A 22357-nucleotide genomic window follows, 5' to 3' on the forward strand; every position below is an offset into this window, starting at 1 on the left:
AAACAGCCGGTATGGCCTCCGGGAAGGCTGTGAGAGAAATGGAGTCAGGCCAAGAGCAGGGCTGTGAAGGAGACACAACCTCAATGAGGGCATCCGGACCTGAGGGTGGAGAATGAGGCCAAGAGAGCTCTCTCCCCAGAGGCTTTGAAGGAGGATCTTCTAGAACAGAGCAGTAAGGCCACCTTGGAGGCCTGGTGTACGTCTTGGGGCATATGTGGGATATGCAGAGAGGAGCCAGCCCACTCTCTGATGTGCAGCTGTGCTGGTCACTGGCCAGTCTCCCTCCTGTCTTCCTTCCCAGACCTCAAGCTCTATCATTGAGCAAACTCTGGAATCTCACCTCATTCCTGGGCAAATTTGATTTGCCACAATTATGAAGGAGACTCCTTTTCTCTATTGGGTCCCTTCACAGTGAGCTCAGCACCTTTGGGGGCAGCCTGGGGGGGCTGCTATCCTTACCTCTACCTGTAGGCTCTGCCCTGAGACAAAAGTAGTGACGGTCAGGGCTCATTCCCCGTGTCCCCGGCACTGCGTTAAGTGCTTCACACGCTGTTTCAAGTGTTCCTCACAATAACGCTGAGCAGTGGAGGTAAGAATTATCCCCATTTTGTAGAATTGGAGACTGAGGCTCAGAGAGTTGGGCCACACGGTCAGTCAGTGGGAGAGTCGGGCTGGGAGTCTGCCGCCTTCACTCTTCCCCACTAGGCTGAGTGGCCAGACCCTCCCCTCCATTCATCCCCGCCCAGGCCTGTTGGTGAACTAGACTGAGAGCTGCTGGTGCGCCACAGCTTGGGGTAGGGGAAGGCCACCCGATGAGTCCCAGGGGCTCTGGAGTCAGGTTGATCTCATTCTTTTGAGAGTTCTCTGCAAAGACGTGATTCATCGCTCTATCCATCCATCCAGTATTTAATGAGTGCCTATCACATTCTGGGAACAGTTACTGGCCACTGACACATATCAGTGACTAAACAGAAGGAGAACTTCGTCTTTGTGGAGACTGTATTCTAGGAGGAAGAGAGAACAGTAGATTCTTTAGTGTGTTAAAGGTGCTAAGATTATGCACAAAAATGGAGAACAGTGCTGTGGATTAAATGTGTTCCCTATAAATCCATGTGTTGAAGCCCTGATCCCCAGTGTGATGTGAGGTAGGGCCTTTGGGGAGGAATTAGGTCCCAGGGGCAGAGCCCTCCTGATGGAATTAGTGCCCTTATAAGAAGAGACGCAGGAGAGATGGTCTCTTTCTCTGGGCCACGCAAGGACACAGTGAAAATGTGGCCATGTGAAAACCAGGAAGAGGGTTCTCACCAGACACCAAATCTGCTGGCACCTTGATCCTGAACTTTCCAGCCTCCAGAATGGTGAGTAATAAATGTTTGTTGTTCAAGTTTCCCAGTCACTGGTCTTCTTTTTATACCAGCAGCCCAGATAGACTAAGTCCAGCAGGTTGGGAGGATTCGGGAACTGCTGTGAGCAGGAGGCAGGCTGCAGCAGCGGGAGATGCTTGGGGGTAATCCTGAGAAGATGCAAGCTGGGCAAAGCGTGAGGGAGGAAAAAAGGAGTCTAGGTGCATCGGGGAGCCTTGTGTCCCAGAATGAAGATCCCGCACCCCCAGAGGCCTGGTGTGTGCTGGGAACAGCATGGGGTCGGGGGAGGAGAGGACACCCAGGAGCTGAGAGAGGGGCAGGTTGTGTGAAGGGACTTTGGCTCTTCATCCAGTGACAGGACTGGCCACTGCGAGGTGGGACTGACATGCTAAACGGGTCCCTCAGGCTGCTGTGTGGCATGTAGAGCACAGGGGTGGGGAGCGGGGAGGAAGGAGCCAGGACCACCTGTTAGCAGGTTCTCAACCAGAGAGCCCCTGGCAGCCCCGCCCTCAGGGGAGGGCGAAGTTGCTGGGTTTACCAGTCCAGTTATCTAAATTATTTGTGTAATACTTACAACAGGATCTGGAAACACACAATACTTTTAATTAAAAAATTTAAATAAGGGCAATTAAACCTGGCAGGAGAGAGGCCGCAGCACACAGAGAGCTTAATTGGAACGGAAACCGAGTTAAGTATGGAAACAGTGTTTAAAAAAAAAAAAAAGGAAAGCTGAATGTATGGAATTAAGAAGGCTAATAATAATTTCTAGAGCTGGGTTCCCAGCCCCCAGCCTAGCTCCTTCTTCTTCCAAGCCTCTCTGGCGTAGAGACTAGAACGGGCATCAGAGTTGGGACGAGTGGAAGCAAGAACATGGGACTCTGCTCCCAGCCCTGCTTCCAGCTCTCCCTGGCTGTAACCCTGGTAAGTGGCTGAGCCATCCTGGGCTTCAGTCTTCTTGTTTTTAAAAGGTACCAGAGGACCGTGGGGGTACAGACACATGGAGCACTGACTATGGGCCCAGCGGGGCACATGGTACTATGGTCCATGAGCTCTTTGGGCTGAGGTGCTAAGGAGCCGACTCCGGATTTCACAGCCACGCACTTCCTCTCTGCCTGTTTGCCCAGGTGTGTGTCTACGGCAGGTGACTAACCCTGGGGATGTGGGCAGGGCAAATGGATTAGACAGCCCCTGAAGGGCTTTCTGACACCCTTGATCATTGGGCCCCACCTTCTGACCCACACAGGCCTAGTGTGTACAGGGAACAGCATGGGGCTGGGGGAGAAAATGAGGCCCAAGATCTAATGTGAATGGACTTTGGCTGTTCATCCCATGACAGGACTGGCCACTGCGGGGTGGAACTGACATGCTAACCAGGTCCCTCCGGCTGCTGTGTGGAGTGTAGAGCACTGGCAGGGGTGGGGAAGGAGGAAGCAAGCACATTTTTAAGCTGCATGTGCCCCACTCCAGTACTCTTGCCTGGAAAATCCCATGGACGGAGAAGCCTGGTGGGCTGCAGTCCATGGGGTTGCTGAGTTGGACACGACTGAGTGACTTCACTTTCACTTTTCACTTTCATGCATTGGAGAAGGAAATGGCAACCCACTTCAGTGTTCTTGCCTGGAGAATCCCAGGGATGCGGGAGCCTGGTGGGAGGCCATCTATGGGGTCGCACAGAGTCGGACACGACTGAAGCGACTTAGCAGCAGTGCTTTTCACAACTGCCGGTGCTGCTGGTCCAGGGACCATACTTTGGGGACCACAAGCAAACCGTGATCCTCTCTGGGGAAAGGATGAGGCTTGGCTTATCGCCCCCAGCTGGAGCACCCGGAGCAGCTGAGCTAAGCTCAGGCTGCTCTCGTGCTTGCAATCAAGGTGTTTACAAGGAGGTTGCGTGAAGACTGAATCCTGTATTTCAAAGACTGCTTCTTTCAGAGCTCTGTTTCCACTTTTCGTTCTAATTAGTTTTCCATGGGCAAGTGGCCCAGTGGGTCTTTGGCTTTAAGCACAGTGGATGTGGGAGTTTCCAGGTTAAGTCGTTAATGATTAATAACCAAGTAATTCAAAGCATGGGTGGGATGTTAGTGCTAGATAAAGAAATCCTGAGATTAAGTCTTTTTTGTAGAGGAAAGTGGTCTTTCTGTACTATGAATATTCAACACTTGGTTTATTTAAAAAGTGCTTTGGTGTTTGTTGTTCTTAAAGGAGACGCACCTGTTCCTGAGTGAGATTCTGCTTGGGATTTGCTCTGAGGTCTGTTGGACTGAAAATAGGGTAATGGCAATGTCAAATGCAAAAGGAAGGGTGAAGGAGGGTATCCAGCAAGACGGCTGGAGGGAGTTTGCTGAGGAAGGAGGAATACAGCCTGTTCATACACATCTACAGCTGGCTGTCAGGGAGACCCTAGCCCCAAACTCCTACTGCAGTAATCCACGGGTTTTCTAGAGACAAGACAAAGCCTCCTTGGCATTAAGGTTTAAAGCATGGGCCCTGGAGGCAGAATCCTGATTTGACCTCAGACAAATACTATAATCTCTCTGTGCCTCAGTTTCCTCATCTGAAGAATGGGGATATGAAGCGCCTGATGGCAACGTCATGAGGATGAAGTGATATTTATACAGCAGTTACAGTAGTACCTGGTGCACAGTAAGAACCACGTGAATGTTTGATACATAAAATTTAAAATCCCACACACAGGTTCCCTGGTGGCTCAGTGGTAAAGAATCCACCTGCCAATGCAGGAGACACAAGTTTGATCCCTGGTCTGGGAAGATCCCACATGCCTCAGAGCAACTAAGCCCCTGAGCCACAATTACTGAGCTTGAGCTCTAGAGCCCAGAAGCCACAACTACTGAGGCTGCACAACCTAGAGCCCGCGCTCCACAAGAGAAACCACTGCAATGAGAAGCCTGCACGTCGTAACTAGAGAGTCACCCCCACTTGACGCAACTAGAGAAAAGCTGGTGCAGCATGAAGACCCAGCTCAGCCAAAAATAAGTAACTAACTAAAGGAAAATTTTAAATAAATAAGTAAAATTCCCCCTGGGTCTGAACAGTGAGGTACTGAGCCTTCACACCTGGTCCTGGCTCCTGATCTAAAGTGCTGACAGCCATAAACTAAAAATAACTAAGAAAATATTCAGGGCCTAAATAAAGCTTTGTCAGTCCTTCAAAACCGGACAGTTCTACACTTGCCCCTTCATGTGACATGGAAATGAAAAGCTGCTTTATTCCAGAGCTGCAAAGAAACACCCGATTATAGTCTTTTCTTCTCAGTACAAAAGGTTCTCCAAGTTGGACTTCCTGACAGCGCCTGGGGATTGGAGCAGGAGAAAGTCAAGGACTCCTCCTCCTTGCGTGCTGGGAAATTCTTTGGCAGAATCAGTGATGCTCCCTGGGAAATGTGCTCTGCAAATAAGTTCTTTTTGGAGTGAGTTACTCATCTTGCATCAAATTATCAAATTAGAACCCACAAATCAGAACAAGTGGTCCATGGCCAGGCTCTGCGCTCAGCTCTCTTCCAGGCAGTCTCTGCAGGCTCTCGAAATGCTTTCTCTCCCGGCCTTAACGGTCATCTCTGCTGTTATCCTTGATGCTCTCCATTTGGAAAAGGCATTAAAAAGCCTTTTAAAGCCCTTGCCTCTGAGCTGAGAATGAGGCAAGACTGGGGGCTGAGATGGGAGGACAGCCCACCAGTGGGAAGGCTGCCCTGTGCACTGAATGGGACTTGTCTGTGTTTCTATCACCCTCAATGGCCCACAGGGATGACAACACATCTCAGAGTCTGGGGCAGCATGAAGTGCGGTCAGAACACACTGACATCTCATCAGAGCCTCTTGTTTTAACAAATATTCATACAAATTGCTACTCCCTTTCATACAGTATGCATACTTGTTTTAGTAAAGATCATTTCCACGTTCCTCCCCCAAATCTGAAGCTATAGGAAGAGTAAGCTGGAGCAGCCTGCTTCAATCATGGCTGTGTATCGCGGCTGGACGCACTACCCTCTAAAAATGTTCTTGCAGGGATTTCCCAACTAAACTGAGCCCTTTGACTACCATGTTCAAATGTCCTTGAAATACTGTCGTACGATTATTTTTTTTTCAGCATGCATACGTGCATGCAAGGAGGAGTTGTTGAGGGTAGAGTTCATCTTTGGGTCTCCCACAAACCTGTCTCGAGATCTGGGACACAGAATATTTGTATTAGTATTTGTGAATTTTTAGAAAGGATTCTTTCATTTAATCGACAGCATCCTGAAGTATCTCTTCTGTTTCAGGCTTTCTGTTAGGTGCTAGAGACACTGAAAGTGTAAGATAGCCCATCCCTCCAGTCTATTAGTTGATGGGAGAAAGAGTTATGGAGAAAAATAACAGATAAACAATTCCATAAAGTGGGATAACAATGACCCTCATAGCAGACGTGCAGCTCATTTTCAAGTTCATGGTGCTTCTTAGTAAGGTGGGCCCACTTGGAGCTTCTAGGTAGAAAAAGCCCTTTTCTGGGCATTAGGAGCTTAGAATTATAGAATTTCATTGGCAAGCCCTGAGAACCATCCAATCCAAGTCTACTTAGAGCTGTGACACCACTAATGGCCTGCTGAGTGGTTCTCTGAGTCCACCTCTTCCTTGAATGGCCAATTTTTTTTTTAATTTAATTTTATTTTTTAACTTTACAATATTGTATTGGTTTTGCCATATATCGAAATGAATCTGCCACAGGTATACATGTGTTCCCCATCCTGAACCCTCCTCCCTCCTCCCTCCCCATACCATCCCTCTGGGTCGTCACATTGCACCAGCCCCAAGCATCCAGTATCGTGCATCGAACCTGGACTGGTGACTCGTTTCATATATGATATTATACATATTTCAATGCCATTGAATGGCCAATTTCATGTCCAGACATCTCTATGAGAAAGCTGCTCTGTAAATTGCCCTTGTATCCCCCTCCAGCTGGTCCTCCCTCAGAGATGCCTAGGACAAGCCTGTTCTCTTTGCCTACAGAAACCCTTATGATATTTGAGGGTGGAGATCATCCATTCCTGAGGTCATTCTTGCTTCAACCATGTATTCAAATAGACTTTAAGGAAGCTGAAATTTAAAGGACACACATCATAACAGCCTTCCTAGGTCATGAATTCCCTCAATAACATCTTGGAGAGAGGACGTGGCATTTGCTTAACCATTCAAAGCGATAGTGATGGGGGGTGGTGGGGAGGATGGGTGCCTCACTGCCCCTGAGAGGCAGTCCATTGCTTTGGTGCCACACAGTTCTCCTGTGTAGTGACCTAATACCTGCTTCCCCCTGTCTCCTTCTCTTGGTCCAGGGGCACTTATTAGATGCCTCTTTCACTGACACTGCGTTGCCTAATCCCAGAATCCCCCAGATATCAGTATGTGGGGTACTCTGAGAAGGTTAAAGTCTTATGCACGTGTGTGTGCTGAGTTGCTTCAGTCATGTCCGACTGTTTGCGACCCCAAGGACTGTAGCCTGCCCAGCTCCTCTGTCCATGGGATTCCAAGTATGGCAAGAATACTGGGGTGGTTTGCCACGCCCTTCTGCAGGGGATCTAACCTGTGTCTCTTATGTCTCCTGCATTGGCAGGCAGGTTCTTTACTACTAGTGACATCTGGGAAGCCCTAAAGTCTTATACCTAATGTATATGAGTCTATGATCCCAGGACATAGTCAGTTTAGGAAATTCTTTAATTCTGGATGAGTCACAAGTTAGAAAAATCATGAAGGAACAACTACCACTTCTGATGTTAATGAAGTCTCATCACTTGTTGACATGGGAAATGTTGGCTGTTTAGAGATAGGTGCTAACTGACTTCTTCAAACTCAGAGCCTGGGGTGGCCCTCAATTCATAATCTCCCCTCACAACTACCTCCATTTAATTCATCACTACTTCCGATAGACTGATGAACTGTCTCTCAATGTTCTCCCCAGCAGTTGCCTGGTTCCATGCCCCCATGGCAACCTCATCCATCCCTTTTCTCACAAGGGTGATGGAACAGCCTCCTACTTTCTTCTCTGTCCTCCATTCCACCTTGCACTCTGCTGCCAGAGGTATTCAGACTACATCATGTCAATCTAAAGCTTATCGAACCCCTCCTGTGAAAAGTGAAGTGAAAGTGTTAGTCGCTCAGTCTTGTTGGACTCTTTGTGACCCCATGGGCTATAGCCTGCCCGGCTCCTCTGTCCATAGAATTCTCCAGGCAAGAGTACTGGAGTGGGTAGCCATTCCCTTCTCCAGGGGATCTCCTGACCCAGGGGTCAAACTCGGGTCTCCTGCACTGCAGGCAGATTCTTTACCATCTGAGCCACCAGGGGAGCCCATGAACACTCCTAGCTCCTCCCTTGGCTTTTAAGGTAAAGTCAAACCTCCTGGGCTTAATTTTCAATGACCATTACCTGCCTCCAAACTGACTCTGTGTCTCATCTCTTTCATACCCCAATTCTAAATTCCACCCACAGCGACACTGAATTTTTATTCCTCAGACATACCCTGCCTTTTTCTGCCTTTGCCCATGCTGAGCCTCTACATAGGCTGTTCTTCCTTTCTACACCTGGGAAGTATCCTGCAACTTTCAAGATCCAGATCAAACATGTCTCGAATGTGAAGCCTTGCCTGAGCTGTGCAGACAGAGCCCGTCACCCTGGGCTTCCAGAACACTGTATCCATCCCCCTCATTTCTGCTCTTGCCATCCAGTTTTGTTATGTGTTTATACACCCAAGAGCTCCTCCAGGGCAGAGGCCGTGTCTGATTCATATCTGCATCCCTCCTGCCCAACCACTGTGCTCAATAAATGTTTGATGAATGACTGAAGGAAAGAATGTTCATCATTGGAAAATTGCTCATCAGAGCCCTGTACATCAGCGTTGCTGAGAGATGTTTTCATCAAATGTGGTTTCTCAGTGTCAGTATCTAATGCTGTTCTGATTCATCCTGAAGCACTGGAAATTCAGAAGAGCGTGCAGGGGTTAGAGGACAGGCATTTTATTTGTTAAACAGAAAAGCAGGCTATGAGATGGAGCACTAAGATATGCAAATACTATCTTCTTTGTAGGAGAAACTGGGAGAATCACACTAGATTATTTTGGAATTAATTCAGCCTAAATGTCTGTGGTGTTTAAATGCAGCCCTCAGGAGAGTAAATAATGCAGAATGTGAAAGTGAGAAGAAGATTTGAAATGCACCAGTAAAATCTTTCAGCCCAACTTCTGCACCAGAACATTTTAGTTGGTAGAATCCCATTGTAATTTGCAAAGATTAAAACCTGTTGCAAGAAAATTAGCCCAGGTCATAACTTTAATCATTTAAGAGGCTTCCAGCTTCCTCTGGCCTCGTCAACAGTAGTTCCTAAACAGTAAGGGCTTGAGGACAGATTCCAGGATGCTTGATAAATATTGATCATTTTGCATGAAACAAAAATTTCACAAACATTAATTTTTAAATATCAAGTGAGAGTGGCTGCTCTGGGTTTGCAAATTAGGGATTTAAAAATATTATTTCCAAACAGTTTCCTTGGTAGAAGGATCAAAGAGGTGATGCCAGAGTGCCCTGGGGGTTCTAATTAGATTTATGTATGAGGAGCAAAAAACTGCCCGGTCCTCAGGGCTGCACATGCTAACATGGCCTGCTTTTGTCAGAGTGTCCCTTTCAAGCATGAGTGTGTGGGGCTGCCCATTCAGGGCTGTGTATGTGCTGAGATGAGTGAAGGATGGAGCTGGATTTTGGAGGAATATTCCTTTCTCTGCCCAAGTCAGAAAAGGGCAGATGAGATGAGGGCCAGCTGGGGCACCAAGGCCTCTGGATCTGGGCATGGGTGGGAAGGCCATCTGTCTGCGAGGGCTGGAAAGGAGCTGGACATGCCTGTGTGCAGGGATGGGATGTCAAAGCAGCCCAAGTTCAGATTCAAACTGCATGAGGCTAGGCACAGAGAGGCCGAAGCCCCACAGACAATCTAAGACAATCTAAGGAATAGCCCCTGGTGATTCTGGAGCTTCTGGGAGGAGCTAGGACTCGAAAGAGCCTAGGGAGCTCACTTCAGTTCAGTTCAGGGGCACTCATAGCCAGTGACACACAGTTCCCAGAGTGGCAGGTGCCTGGCTGGGCCCTGATTTCTCGATGGTATTCCAGGGCAACCTGGGTCCTCTCCTCCTTCCTCTCCCAGTGCATTGAAGCAGCGTGCCTGCCCATCCCAGGACCCCCAGCCACAGCTGCCTGCTTGTTTGGTCCACCCCACCAAACGCTGGGCTCCTGGGGGCAGCCTCAGATTCTGTCCTGACAGGAGATCGTGGGGGCCAGGCAGGGTCCTGAAGACCCCAGGGTCATAGAGGAGAAGGAGGAGGAGGAAGGAATGGCTAAACTTTCAAGCTGCATCTCAGTCTCTGGTAACTCTCCTACCTGCCTCTTTCCCCCTTCTAGAATTTCTCCTCACCATTCAGCTCCACAATTCCAGCCACTGCGGGCTTTCAAAACGCAGACCTAACACACCGGTCCCCCACATGAAGCCTCACCTTCCATGGGACCAGGTCCATGCCAGTCTGCCCCTTAGACGCATCCCCAGGTGTGCCCCGCGATGCCCGCCAGGATCCAGCCACACGCACCATCTGCAGCTCCCTGCACGTAGCTTGGGTTTGGTGCCTTCAGCTTGCACCTATGCCATTCCTTCTCCCTGGAATGCCCCCTCTCAACTCCTATATGGAGCAAACTCTCATGTCATCTACAAGAGCCAAGTTATGTACTGCTGCTGCTGTTGCTAAGTCACTTCAGTCGTGTTTGACTCTGTGCAACCCCATAGACGGCAGTCCACTGGGCTCCTCCGTCCCTGGGATTCTCCAGGCAAGAACACTGGAATGGGTTAAGTTATGTAGTATCTCTTCTGAAAAGCCACCAGCCCTGCCCCAACCCACCACCCCCATCTTCCTGCATGGTGGCATACAACTCCCAGGAGGAAACTGAAAGCAGGGGAGAAGCAAAGTGACTGAAGGCAGCACTGATGTGAGCCACGACAAGACCCTCCAGATGGTACAGTCCCCATCTCACCCAGCCCAGTCAGCCCCATTCACCTCCACGGGCCGATGTACCCATTTCTCTCTGTTGCCTCCAGCCTGCGAGTCTATTTTGCATCTAACGTGAGCTGGGAGACAATAGCCACTTCACCACCAAGCCCACGGTTAGCCTTCCTCCCTGACCGCACATCTTCAGGGCTCCCTCTGCCTTGTAATTTAAAGGTGGACAGAAAGTCTGTCTAGTCAAAGCTATGGTTTTTCTAGTAGTCATGTACAAATGTGAGAGCTGGACTATAAATAAGGCTGAGCATTGAAGAACTGATGCTTTCGAATGGTGCTGGAGAAGACTCTTGAGAGTCCCTTGGACAGCAAGGAGATCAAACCAGTCAGTTGTAAAGGAAATCAACCTTGAATATTCATTGAAAGGACTGATGCTGAAGCTGAAGCTCCAATACTTTGGCCACCTGATGGGAAGAGCTGACTCACTGGAAAAGGTCCTGATTCTGGGAAAGATTGAAGGCAGGAGAAGGGGGTGACAGAGGATGAGATGGTTGTATGGAATCACTGATTCAGTGGACATGAGTTTGAGCAAGCTCCAGGAGATGGTGAAGGACAGGGAAGCCTGGCATGCTGCAGTCCGTGGGGTCGCAAAGAGTCGGACACGACTGAGCGACTGAAAAACAGAGGGGAGATGCAGCCCTGTGCTGTGTCGCTCCGGGCCGGAAGCCTGGCAGAGGAAACTGATAGAGCCTTCCACTGGGCACAGTGTGGGGCCACAACAGGCCACAGCTGGGCCATGTGGGCTCCACCAGGAGAGAGGGAAGGGGAGGAAGACGTGTCCTCTATTCTAAGCCTCAGCCCTGACCCTGACCTGCTTCTAGGGGCCACTTCCAACATCCTCACACAGTTACAAGTAGAAAAGAGAGTCTGAAGTAGGTCAGGAGTAATAATAATAACCAGTGAGTGCCTTGGGTCTGTTGTTTGACATCTTTGTGCCTCATCTATGATCTTGGGCTAACGGTCCACAGCAAATCACACACAGTCGCTGTGATGACTGAATGAGCTGGTGTGTGTCCGGCACCCAGAAGTCTGGCACAGGGTAAACACTGTATGAACCTTAGCTAATTCTTCCTATGGGACAGAACTTTATCGTTTGCAGCACGTGTCAAAGGTCACATGGATAGGGAGGGGCAAGACCGGAGGCCCCAGTCCCTGGGCACCATTCCCTTTCACTGAACCCCACGGCCTGCGCAGGCCCAGCCTGGACTCTGAGCTGCATCCTCTACCTGCCCTTAGGTGTGCTGTCATTTGTCTCCCTGTGCTGCTCCCCGACATCTGCTTTTCTGGGGTCACAAAGTCCTGGTCTGGACTCTCACTCCTGCCCTCCAAGTAGCCCGTGAATCTATGACTTAGGTTGAACTTGTTGTTGAGAGTTGACCTTCACCATCCATTTAGGACCCAACTGAGGGTCTCTCTCAGGTCTATCTGGTTCTGCACACCCAGACCACAGGTCAGAGGTGCCCTGTGCCAGACTTGATGTAGCAGGACCTCCCTGCCCCCCATCCACCACTACAGGGGAGAGTAACTGGACGTGAGGGCTGGAATCAAGGTCAGGCCGACCGAACACCTCCTTCCTGTGCCCGTCAGCCTCCTTCCAGGGTGGAAGCAGCTTGCTGGGAGTCTTGAGTCGGGGCCTCTGCCTCTACATCCTGCGAGTATAGACTTTCTGTTTCTGACTTCCCCAGGAGCATCTACCACGTGCAGCGCCCAGCAGCCTTGAGGCTCTAAAAGAACTCCCTTACCTCCTGTGATGAGCGCTTTCCCTGTACTCCCTGGGAGGTGGATGCTCCTATCTGTGGGTGGAAATGGATCCTAACTTAATGGATTCCCTAGGGGCTGGAGGCCTCTGGGCCAAGGCACGGGTTTTCTTCAAAGCTGGGTCATCATGGGGTGTCTGCAGCTGGCGCCCTGCTCCTGGGCCATCATTTTATAACTGGGCCATTGCAGAGCAGGAAGATAAATACAGTCCTCAGAATTGATGGAGACTTAATAAAGGAATGTTTCATGGTCACCAGTGTGCAGACTGCCCTTCACAAAATGGTCCCCAGACACTGCCCTTTGAGGAAACCTCATTCCCTGCAGAACGAGGAGGAAGGCAGAGTGGCTCACAGATCACAGATGACCCAGCACGGTCTGTACCTGGGATACGGGGGCTGCGCTTGTCAGAAGGGGCTTATGCAGAAGAAATGTGAGTTTTAGAGTCAGAGACTCAGTTTCAATCCCAGCCCTGCCCGCTAACTATGTGACTTCAGGCAGGGGACTCCCACCTCTGAGCCTGTTTCCTTATATCTAAAAGTTAAATAAAATACCACTAAAGCAACAACAATGACAATAATAATAAACTCCCTCAGAGCCAGTATCAGGAGTCAATGAGCTAACCAGTTCCACCCCCGCCCATAGTAGGTGCTCTTTAAATCCTGAGACTGGCTCCTCTGCTCTGCCCCTCCATTCCTCCCATGACTCCCAGGCCTGGCCCCTCCCTTGTTCCTCTTGCTGCTCCTTCGGGCGGGCCGCTACCTGAGAGAACTGCCAGTGGAGCTTCATCCTCTTGGCTCTGGCGTAGCTGCACTCGATGAGCCGCGGCCGGCTGTTGACGTCCACCAGGCACCGGTTGTCGTCGTCATCCACCGTGGGGCTCAGGATGCCCACGTGGATCTGCTGGCTGCTCGTGTAGTACACATTCTGGGGGCCGGGGGTGGGGAGAATGAGGTCAGAGGTTAACAGCCAGAGAGGTGGGGAGGGTCTGCGGGGCATCTCCTTGGGCAGCCGGCCAAGAGAGCACAATCCAGGGGCCTTCAAATAATCTTCCATTGTAACAGACAAGAAGAGACCCTTTTACGTTATGATTCAGTACAGTGCCTGGTCCAGAGATGTAACTGATACAAAATTCTCAAGAAATCAAACTTAGCCTCACTATATGCAGCATACTCAATTTTCTATACTTTTTTCATTGAAAAACAGGGGTTATAACCTTTTAAATGGATTTCACCACCCACAGTTTAAGAAACACTGCTTGAATCCATTATTTGCAGGCTTGCTGACTTCTTCCCTCCATAAATATTTTGTGTAAGATGCTGCACTTGACCAGGAGCTAAAGAGCAAAAGACCTGGGCGACGTCTTAGGGAGCTCAGAGTTCTGTGGGAGGGGTGATATGTAATAGGCAATTTCCATCCATCCTAAGACTGTGTAGAGCAGTTGGCAAACTTCTTCTTAAAGGGCCAGGTGGAAAATAAATATCCGGGGCTTTGCAGCATGCTGGGAGGTCTCCCAACCACCACCAGGTTCGGTGGTTCTCTAGGACTCAGAAGATTCAGCATATAGTTGCCCTCACAACTATGATTTATTCTGGGGAAAAGATATAAATCAAAGCAGCAAAGAGAAAGGCATGAGGGCAAAGCCTGGAGGAAACCAGGTGTCAGCTCTCAAGGCTCCTTCTACAGCAGTCACAGAAGATGCCCAGGAGTCCCCAGCAAGGAGTTGAGATAATGCCTGTGAAGGGTTATCTACCAGAGAAACATTTAGAGACTCAGCACCCAGGCTTTTTACTGGAGGCTCGTCACACAGGCAGCCTCTGCCTGGTACATACCTATCGCAGACTTCCAGCAGGAAGGCAGGTGTTCAGCATAAACCATATTAGTTGTATAATCAGTTTGGGCACAGTGAGCCGCTCTTACCATCTGTGGGAGTGGTGGGAACCTTCCTGCAATCCAAGCTCCCAGATGCCAGTCAAGGGCCAACCATGTCAGTGGGCCTTTCAAAGGAGAGCAGTCAGGCTGCTGTTTTAACCATTTTTTTGCACAAAGGGCCAAATGGTCTGGAAAATCAGCTCTGTGACTGTAGTGCAAACACTGACATGGGCAATACAAATGAATGACTTTATTTACAGAGATCGGGGCTGACTCTGGTCTAGCGGAAAGCCATAGGACCTTGGCCTTCACAGTTTTCAGTCACTTCCCCCAACCTTAGGCAATGGTTCCCAACAAGGACAGTCATAGGGTTTGTGAGCTCTCATCCTGTATCACCAAAGAAATTTAAAACCCCAACCTATGATTAGGTCACATGGACAAATCAAGACACCGTACTTCTCTGCTTTAGGTTAGATTTCAGGGTAGGCCCTATTGTTATCTTGATCTATTAAAAAAAAACTCTCACTGATAAATATTTTTGATTAATTTCAAATGGTAAAAGGAAGTATTTCTTGTGTTAGTTAAAGAAGGTGATTCTCGAGGACTTTTAAAACAGGGTGCAGAGCATGAAAGGGACTGTGTCGGGAGAAGGGCAGCGCACATGAGGAGAGCAAATAAGGGGTGGACTTTCAGGGCCATATTCTTCCTGAACTTCAGCATCCAGGGAAGGGGTGGAGAGGCAGTCATCCTTCAGACGTTAAAAAGAGCCTCAGGTCAGTGGATCAGCTAAGGTCCCAGCAGGAAATAGGTGGCACGCTCAGGTAGAGGAATCCAAGGAGGGTAAATACAGGCAGGGTTCTCAGCGGTGTGGGTCTAGGGGAAGGGAGCACAGGGATAGTTTAGTTCCTTGGGACAGTAACATGGAGCTGTTACCGTCACCAGGCTCAAAGGGATGAGAGGAGACAGCAGGTACCAGAATGTGTAAAAGTTACATGGAGAGACTTGCGAGAAGGGTCCAGGGAGGGAGAGGTTTGAGGTGATGGTGAGTGGTGGTTAATAACCACCCCAACATCACTTTCCCTTCCCTAGTCCGTTCCTCTGCTGGGTTGGCCCATTGGAAGAACCCAGCTGGAAGTCAGACAACATAGGAGCCCATGGAAACTTCTGTAAAGTCAGCCTTGCAGGGCAGGACAAAAAGGATGGAGAGACAGATTGTAGACATTCATTACAGCTGGGTTTGCTCTCCAAGGAAGTTTTATGAATCCATGGAAATGGACATCAAAACTACCAGGGTGACTGATTCTTCCCGTAAAAGAGGTAAAGGGTGATCAAAGTTCTAAGCAGAGGCCAAATGTAGAATGCCTGCCTTCAACGTGGAAATGTGACTAGAACACAGAGCCATGGAGGCCCTAGTCAACACCTAAACTGGGTAAGAGATAGGCTTCTCATCAGAATCCTGAGACCGTCCATCGGGTGGCCTGGGTTCCCAGTTCACCATCAAGGGGAGTTGATGACCTGCTGTGGCTTCCAGTTTATTGGCATTGAGGGAGAATTTGATGACTGGTAGGATTTAGGAAGGATTGGGGGCAGGAGGAGAAGGGGACGACAGAGGATGAGATGGCTGGATGGCATTGCTGACTCGATGGACGTGAGTCTCAGTGAACTCAGGGAGTTGGTGATGGACAGGGAGGCTTGGCGTGCTGCGATTCATGGGGTCGCAAAGAGTCGGACATGACTGATCTGATCTGATCTGATCTGAGGATTTAGGAAATTAAATTAGATGCAGGTAGGAATCTCATCCATCCATCCAATCATCTAACAAGTAATCTCTAAGTTGGGTCCTGAGGGTCCACAGTTGAGAAAGCCATGGTTCCCTGTCCTGGATGATCCAACAGTCAAGTTGGGGAAACTAACATATCAGGAAATAGTGGCCATAAACACACTGATATGGGAACCGTCCGCATTTCCTCCATCTCTTACCCCAACTGTTGCTATGTTGAAAGTCAATATAAAAGCTCACTACCTCCAAAAAGCCTTCCCTCAATGCGCGAAAGTGTGAGCCTGCCACCAGAGCCTCTCTGCAAAGATGCACAGCTATATATATGCCCTTGGGTTGAACGCACCATACTCTGTCCTCAGGACAGTGTAGCTCTTAGTCACATAGCAGGTCAGGACCCGAATTTCCTGAAGCTCCAGGGTGTGGGCCGCCAGACAAGGACAGCCAGGAAGGCAGTTACTGTCACTCCTTCCTTCGTCCCTGTCACTAGGACTTGGCTCTCATTTCTAGGGCGGGCTCCACAGACACAAGTAGCTGCCCAGGTAATAGCTAAAACCAGTTTTATCCACTTAGCTGCTCTGAAGTGCTTGGGGGAGATGCTCAGAGAGTCATGTGTCCACTTACTTACTATCTGGTACCACTGTCATCAGAGCTGTTTATTACTCCAGAGTCTGGGAAAATCATAAGGACAGACAGTTGTTTGTTACTTAAAAAGCAAGCAACAAAGTGCATCTCGAGTGGGGTAGCCACCAGCTGGTCAGATCACAGGGCAACTTAGCAAAGAAGATTCTGTTAAGCTGTCGCTTGGACACGTCAAAAGCCCAATCAGCGGTGGACTGAATCAATAAATGGCCTGAACACTAAAGAGGGAAATAGTTTTTTACAAGACACTGTGCTTTTAGTGCCTGTAGGTCCAGCAGGCCCAGCTATGCTTCTGAGCAACAGGGAAACTGGAGATTTAATAGAAGATGACTTAGAATTGTGATTCCCAGTGGCAGGCACTTTTGCCAACTAGAGGATATTCGGCAGTGTCTGGGGATATCTTTGGTTGCCACGATGAGGGTGGGAAAGGCTGCTACTGGCATCCAGTGGGTAGAGGTCACGATCCTGCTCAGCACCCTACAATGCACAGGACAGCCCCCCACAGCAAAGAACTATCCAGTCTCAAGTGTTGAGTGCTGCTATGCTTTATCCCAGTGAATCCTAGTAACAACTCTATGAGGCAAGTGTTACCATCACCCCCATCTTGTGGATGAGGACACTGAGGGACAGAGAAATTAAGAACTTGTCCAAAGTTACACAGTTGGAGAACAGTAGCTGAAATCTAAACCGAGGCAGTTTGATGCCAAAGCTGTGCCTGTAACCTCTCATCTTCCTCGCCTGCCTCCCTCCCTCCAGTTACTCCAGCTCCAGTGACCAGGCTGGAGGGGGAGAGGCCAGCTTGGAGGCTTCCACTGTGATCCTGTGAGCAAAGGGTGGGGCGGGGCAGTCCTGGATTAGGGAACAGCCGCGGGCTGGAGGATCCTTGACAAAAAGGCCTAGAATACAAGGTGCTACCAAGTGCTAAGACCGCAACAGCCCTCCTGTGACTCACATCAGAGGTGGAGGCCGAGCTATTATCCTGTCTGTGGATGATTTATGACTCCCCCTGCCTCCCAGGGCACAGATACACATCCCTGACCCCCCAGCTCCTCCTTAGCCACAAATGACTGCTTCAGCTCACTGTCCTCTCAGCCCACACAGCTCAGCAGGCCTACAAACCCCATCTGATGCTGAAAGAGAAAAATCACCAGCGAGGGAAACGGACAGACATATGGTATACCGGGTCTCGTGCCAGGGGCATCTTCCTGTCCCTCAGGCTGGGGTCAGGAGTAAGGACCCATCGCTGAGCGGGACGGCCGGCCAGGGAGCCTGTAGCGCCCCTCGGGGCACACTCCTGCCTTCAGGGCCACAGAGGCGAGGCTAGGCAAAGCCCCCCAGGGCGAGAGGTTCCCCTTGCTGTGTCACCTCATCTCCCAGACAGGCAAGGGCCCCCTCCCTGCAGGAGCTGGGTGGGCCCCCTGCCAGCTGTGCCCAGCATCCCTTCTCTCCCTGGCCAGCTCGGGGGGGGGCCCCCGCCTCTGTCAGACTGAGGTGCAGCCTTCCAGAGGCTCCAGCCCTCACTGTATAAAAGGTCACCTCTCTGGGGGTAGAAACGCTTCGGAAGAGAAGAATGAGAAGAAAACAAACATTTGTATCCTGCACCACGCCAGGGACCGTCCACACCTGAGGCCACCCTCGGCTGTAGGGGTGAGGAAGCAGGCTAAGAGAGCTCTGAAGACCCTGCCAGCTGCACAGGCAGATGGCTCTGCTCCCTCCGTGATGAGGGGGAGATTCCCTGGGAAGGCTGAGATCCTGGCAGTTCAGGGCTTTCCTCCCCCTCCCCGGGCCCAGCCGCCCAAAGGGGCCTCCCATCAGCCTGGCTGGAACTGGGGTGCAATCTCCCCCACAGCCCCAAACCCTCAGTTCAGGCAGGGGAGTGAGGATCCCAGAGGGCCCTCCTGGAGTCACCCTTGGGAACCAGCAAGGGAACTGCCAGGTCATTTCCACCAGATCATTCACACTGAGTCCTGGGACGCCAAGAAAGGGTCTCAGGGGCCCCTGAAGACACTCAGGTCTGGGAGGACGGCTCACTGGGTGGGGTTCTAGGACCCCCTCTCCCAGCCCAACCTGGGCTTGCTTTCTTTATTCAACTTTCACATAACATTTTACTTGAACAAAACGTTATGAAGAATTTACCAAAGAAGTCTGAAAACCACTGAGGTCAACCATGAGACCTTCATTTGGGAGAAGGTCATTAATGCCCAGTAAACCTTCATCAGCTTAAACCCCACCAATCGGAATTTGTGAACACCGGACGACCAGCTTTAACTTCCTGTCTCCAACCTCCTCCAGGCCGCTAGTACCATGCATTCTTTCGTAGGGTCAGTTTACGCATGTCCCAGTCATTCCGTCCCCTCTTCTGTCCAGGCTCCCATACCTGCACTGGCATACCTTAGCCTCTGTGGAAAGGCTGCAGCCCTCACAGCAAATCATGGGATGGGCAGGGAAGGGGCGCTGCTGGTGGTGGAGAGGGCCTCCTAGCAAACCAGGAACAGGGAGCAAAATGGGGTAGGATAGATAACTTAGTAATACATTTTCAAGGTACAGCAGAAGAACCGGCTCTCCTGCAAACAATGGCGTGTGGATTGTGAGCGACTCTGTTTCTTCCATTAAGCGATGTTTCCTTGGCAACACTGCTGGCCTATTGAGTAAGTGCCCTTGAAAAACGAGGTGTCTTAGAGACAGAGACACTCTCTCACCAGGAGATGGGGCGGCAGTGGTAGTATTTGGCTAAAACATTCCTCGGCCTGGAGAGGGGTGAGGGGGAGGCAGGGGGAGAGGCAGATGGGGACACGCCCGACAAGAAGCTCTAGAACAGGGAGAAAACAACTCTTTCAGAGTGCTTTCATGGGAAAAGTGGGGTCTTTGTGGACATTTCTTAGGATACTTGGAGGGGATCTGTACCCTGGAGGACTGTGGTTGCCCAGCTCTGTGTAGGGGTGGACGTCACCCCAGGGGAGTGACAGTCTAAGGGTTAGAAATTACACTAATTGGATGACCAGAGGGTATCAGAATGGGGGTGTTGACAAAGTCCATCAAAGGGTGAACCAACCTGGGGGCTGGAGGGTGGGTTTCCTGGACAAAGGGGAGAGGAGAAAGATCTGTGAGCAAATGAAATGGGGGAGGATAGAGAAATGAAGAGGACACAGTCCTAAATACAATCAAGCTCAGGGTGTTCCTCACATCAGAATCACCTGCAGAACTTTAGAAACTATAAACACAGTCTGAGGGGTGGGGCCCAGGTGATTCCAGTGAGCAGCCAAGGTGGAAAACTGGGTGTATCAAGGGGATGATGGCAGCCTCAGGAGGAAACGTAGCGCCAGCACATACAGCCAGCTGGCTTCCCAGCCTCCCTCTCATTGTGGGGGGCCAGCAGGATCTGTCTGCAGGGCATTGTTTGGAGGACTCTGAGAGGTTAGGATGCACCGTGTTTAGGACAACAGTTCTCAAAGTGTGGTCCCAGCACCAGACAGGAACTTGCTAGAAATGTATATTTTTTAAACCCAATCCCAGGCATGTTGAATCAGAAACTCTAAGAGTAGGATTCAGGAATCTGAGCTTTCACAAGTCCTCCAGCGAAGTCTGATATAAGTGAACATTTGAGAAGTGCTCGTCTAGGAAACGGGTGGTCTGGTGGGCTTACAAGTCAAGAGGGCTCGGGTCTTCACTCAGCACCCCCACCCTCGCTGACTAGCTGGGAGCCACTCCGAGCCTCAGTTTCCTGACTGTAGAATACAGCTGTGGATGACGAGCCTGATCAGTCCTCTCGTCTGGCCGCAGGGACTGGGGCAGGAACTGGCAGCCAGGGAGAAAGGGAGAGAAGAGACCGGGGGGTCCTGCTGCCCTGCCTCAGTGCCCCCATGCCTGGGGTCCCCTCCCCGAGTCTGCCCGGCCAGTAGACCTGTTGTAAGATTCACAGAAACAGCGGGCAGTGTGTGGGCACGTTGGCTGGCTGGGGCAGAGGGGATAAGGAACAGGGCCTTGCTTTCTTAAATTTCAGTCTTGAGTGGCCACTGTGATGTTCGCAGTTTGTACTAGAAATGGCCTTTGTCTTCTTTACCAAGAATGAGCTGCTGGCTCTGCTGCAGGCAGGGAGGGCTGATTTAAGGGCTTGGTTACTGGTCATTAACCCCTTGACACAGAGGTTTCCATGCTGAGAGCTGCAGGGCACTGATGCTAAATCAGGAACAGAGAGGACTCATTTCCAAAATTATCTTATGTTCACTAACCACAGGACGGGTTATATTTAAGGAATGCAAACATTTGTAAACATTCTGTCTTGGTAACCGTGAAGGAGTGTACATGTGGAAAGCAAGGTCCCTTGCTCAGGAACCCCCTTTCTGCCCCTGCTCTCGTGAGTCCAGGAGGCAACAGGTGGTGAGGCTAAGCACATGAACCCCCCAGCCTTGCAACTGGCACTCAGCCCCTAGACAGCAATCCGTCTAGTTTAAGTCAGCAAATACTCCTTGGTGTCCTCTACGGTGTGGGCCTGGGCCAGGCAGAGAGGCAGCAGGTAGGGCCTCCCTCAGGGCTCTCGGACTGGAGGGGAGTCAGTTATGCTGAACAGGGCAGTCAGAATAGCCCCCTGGCCAAGCTTAGCACAGACTAGGAGCAGACCAAAGCGCTCGAGAACTGGGGGCCAGAGCTGGAGTGACGAACTCTACTGGGGGCTGGTCAGTGAGTGATGAGCTCTGAGAACAGCCTAGGAAGAGAGCATGGGTGCATGCTCAGTCGCTTCAGTCATGTCTGACTCTTCGTGCTCATATGGACTGTAGACTGCCAGGCTCCTCTGTCCATGGGATTCTCCAGGCAAGAATCCTGGATAGGGTTGCCATGCCCTCCTCTAGGGGATCTTCCAACCCAGGGATTGAGTCTCCTGTATCTCCTGCATTGCAGGAGAGTTCTTTACTGCTGAGTTACCAGGAAGCCCAGGAAGAGAGCAGTTTGCCTGGATAACTGACGAGGACAAGCAGCCTCTGGCAGAGCAACTGGGATACACAAGATCACCGAGGCCCAGTGCTGCACTGCCGTCTGGGGAAGGAGAATGCCTCGGGGACGGGGAGGTGAGCTGGGGAAGCAGCTTGGGGTCTGCAGCACTTGGACAGTGTCCTGATGGCCACGGGGAGCTGTGACTTCAGATTAACCAGCCCTCTGCTTGTCCGCACACATGGGGGATCCTCAGAGGAGTTAAAGACATTTAAGGGGCCTGGCAGCGAGCTGAGGTTAGAGGTGACTCAGGCTGCTGGGCAGGAGTACCTGGGAAAGCCCGGTGGTGGGCTGGCAGGGCAGCCAGGAGAAGAGAGGAGCTTCGGACTGAGGGGTGGTCTCTGAACATAAGACTGAATAGAAAAGGCTAAGTCAGGCCCAACTTTTGCCTCCCACTGCGCGCCTGACCCCCTGAGGGAGGGCATGGCAACCCACTCCAGTATCCTTGTCTGGACAATCCCATGGACAGAGGAGCCTGGTGGGCTACAGTCTATAGGGTCACAAGGAGTCAGACACGCTGAGTGACTTAGCACCCGTGCGGCACGTGCACCTGACCCGAGCAGCTGGGGAGCAGTCATGGGCACTACTGCTGGGCTCAGAAAGTCTGCCTTCGATTCCCGGCTGGCTGTGTGTTTTCATGTTTCATCCCAGGCTTTGTGCCCGAAGCACAGGTGTCAGCTCTGTACCACCACCTGTGAGGTTGTGTGCAGCCCAGCCAGTCCCATCAGCGACCCTAATCCCCGGCCTTGCACTGTCTGTTCTCCCTGGGTCTGCTGGGGTCTCCTGGCTAGGAGTATGTCCCAGTGAGCCCCTCATTCTCAGGAGAGAGCCGAGTGACAGGCGTCACCCTGGGGTTCCTGCATGGGAACCCGTGAGAAACCA

The 22357-nt window shown here is 50.8% G+C and overlaps 1 protein-coding gene across 1 annotated transcript in view; it reads right to left on the minus strand.

Annotated features, from left to right (window-relative positions):
* GALNT18 (polypeptide N-acetylgalactosaminyltransferase 18) overlaps positions 1-22357 on the minus strand; it is a 357593-nt gene that overhangs the window by 4157 nt on the left and 331079 nt on the right. Inside the window, exon 11 of the mRNA XM_010829347.1 lies at positions 12961-13125. Coding sequence (XP_010827649.1) covers positions 12961-13125 — 165 coding nt within the window. The remainder of the gene's footprint in view (positions 1-12960; positions 13126-22357) is intronic.

This window comes from Bison bison, unplaced genomic scaffold (assembly GCF_000754665.1).
Source record: "Bison bison bison isolate TAMUID 2011002044 unplaced genomic scaffold, Bison_UMD1.0 scf7180017864503, whole genome shotgun sequence".
NCBI classification, from domain to species: domain Eukaryota; kingdom Metazoa; phylum Chordata; class Mammalia; order Artiodactyla; family Bovidae; genus Bison; species Bison bison.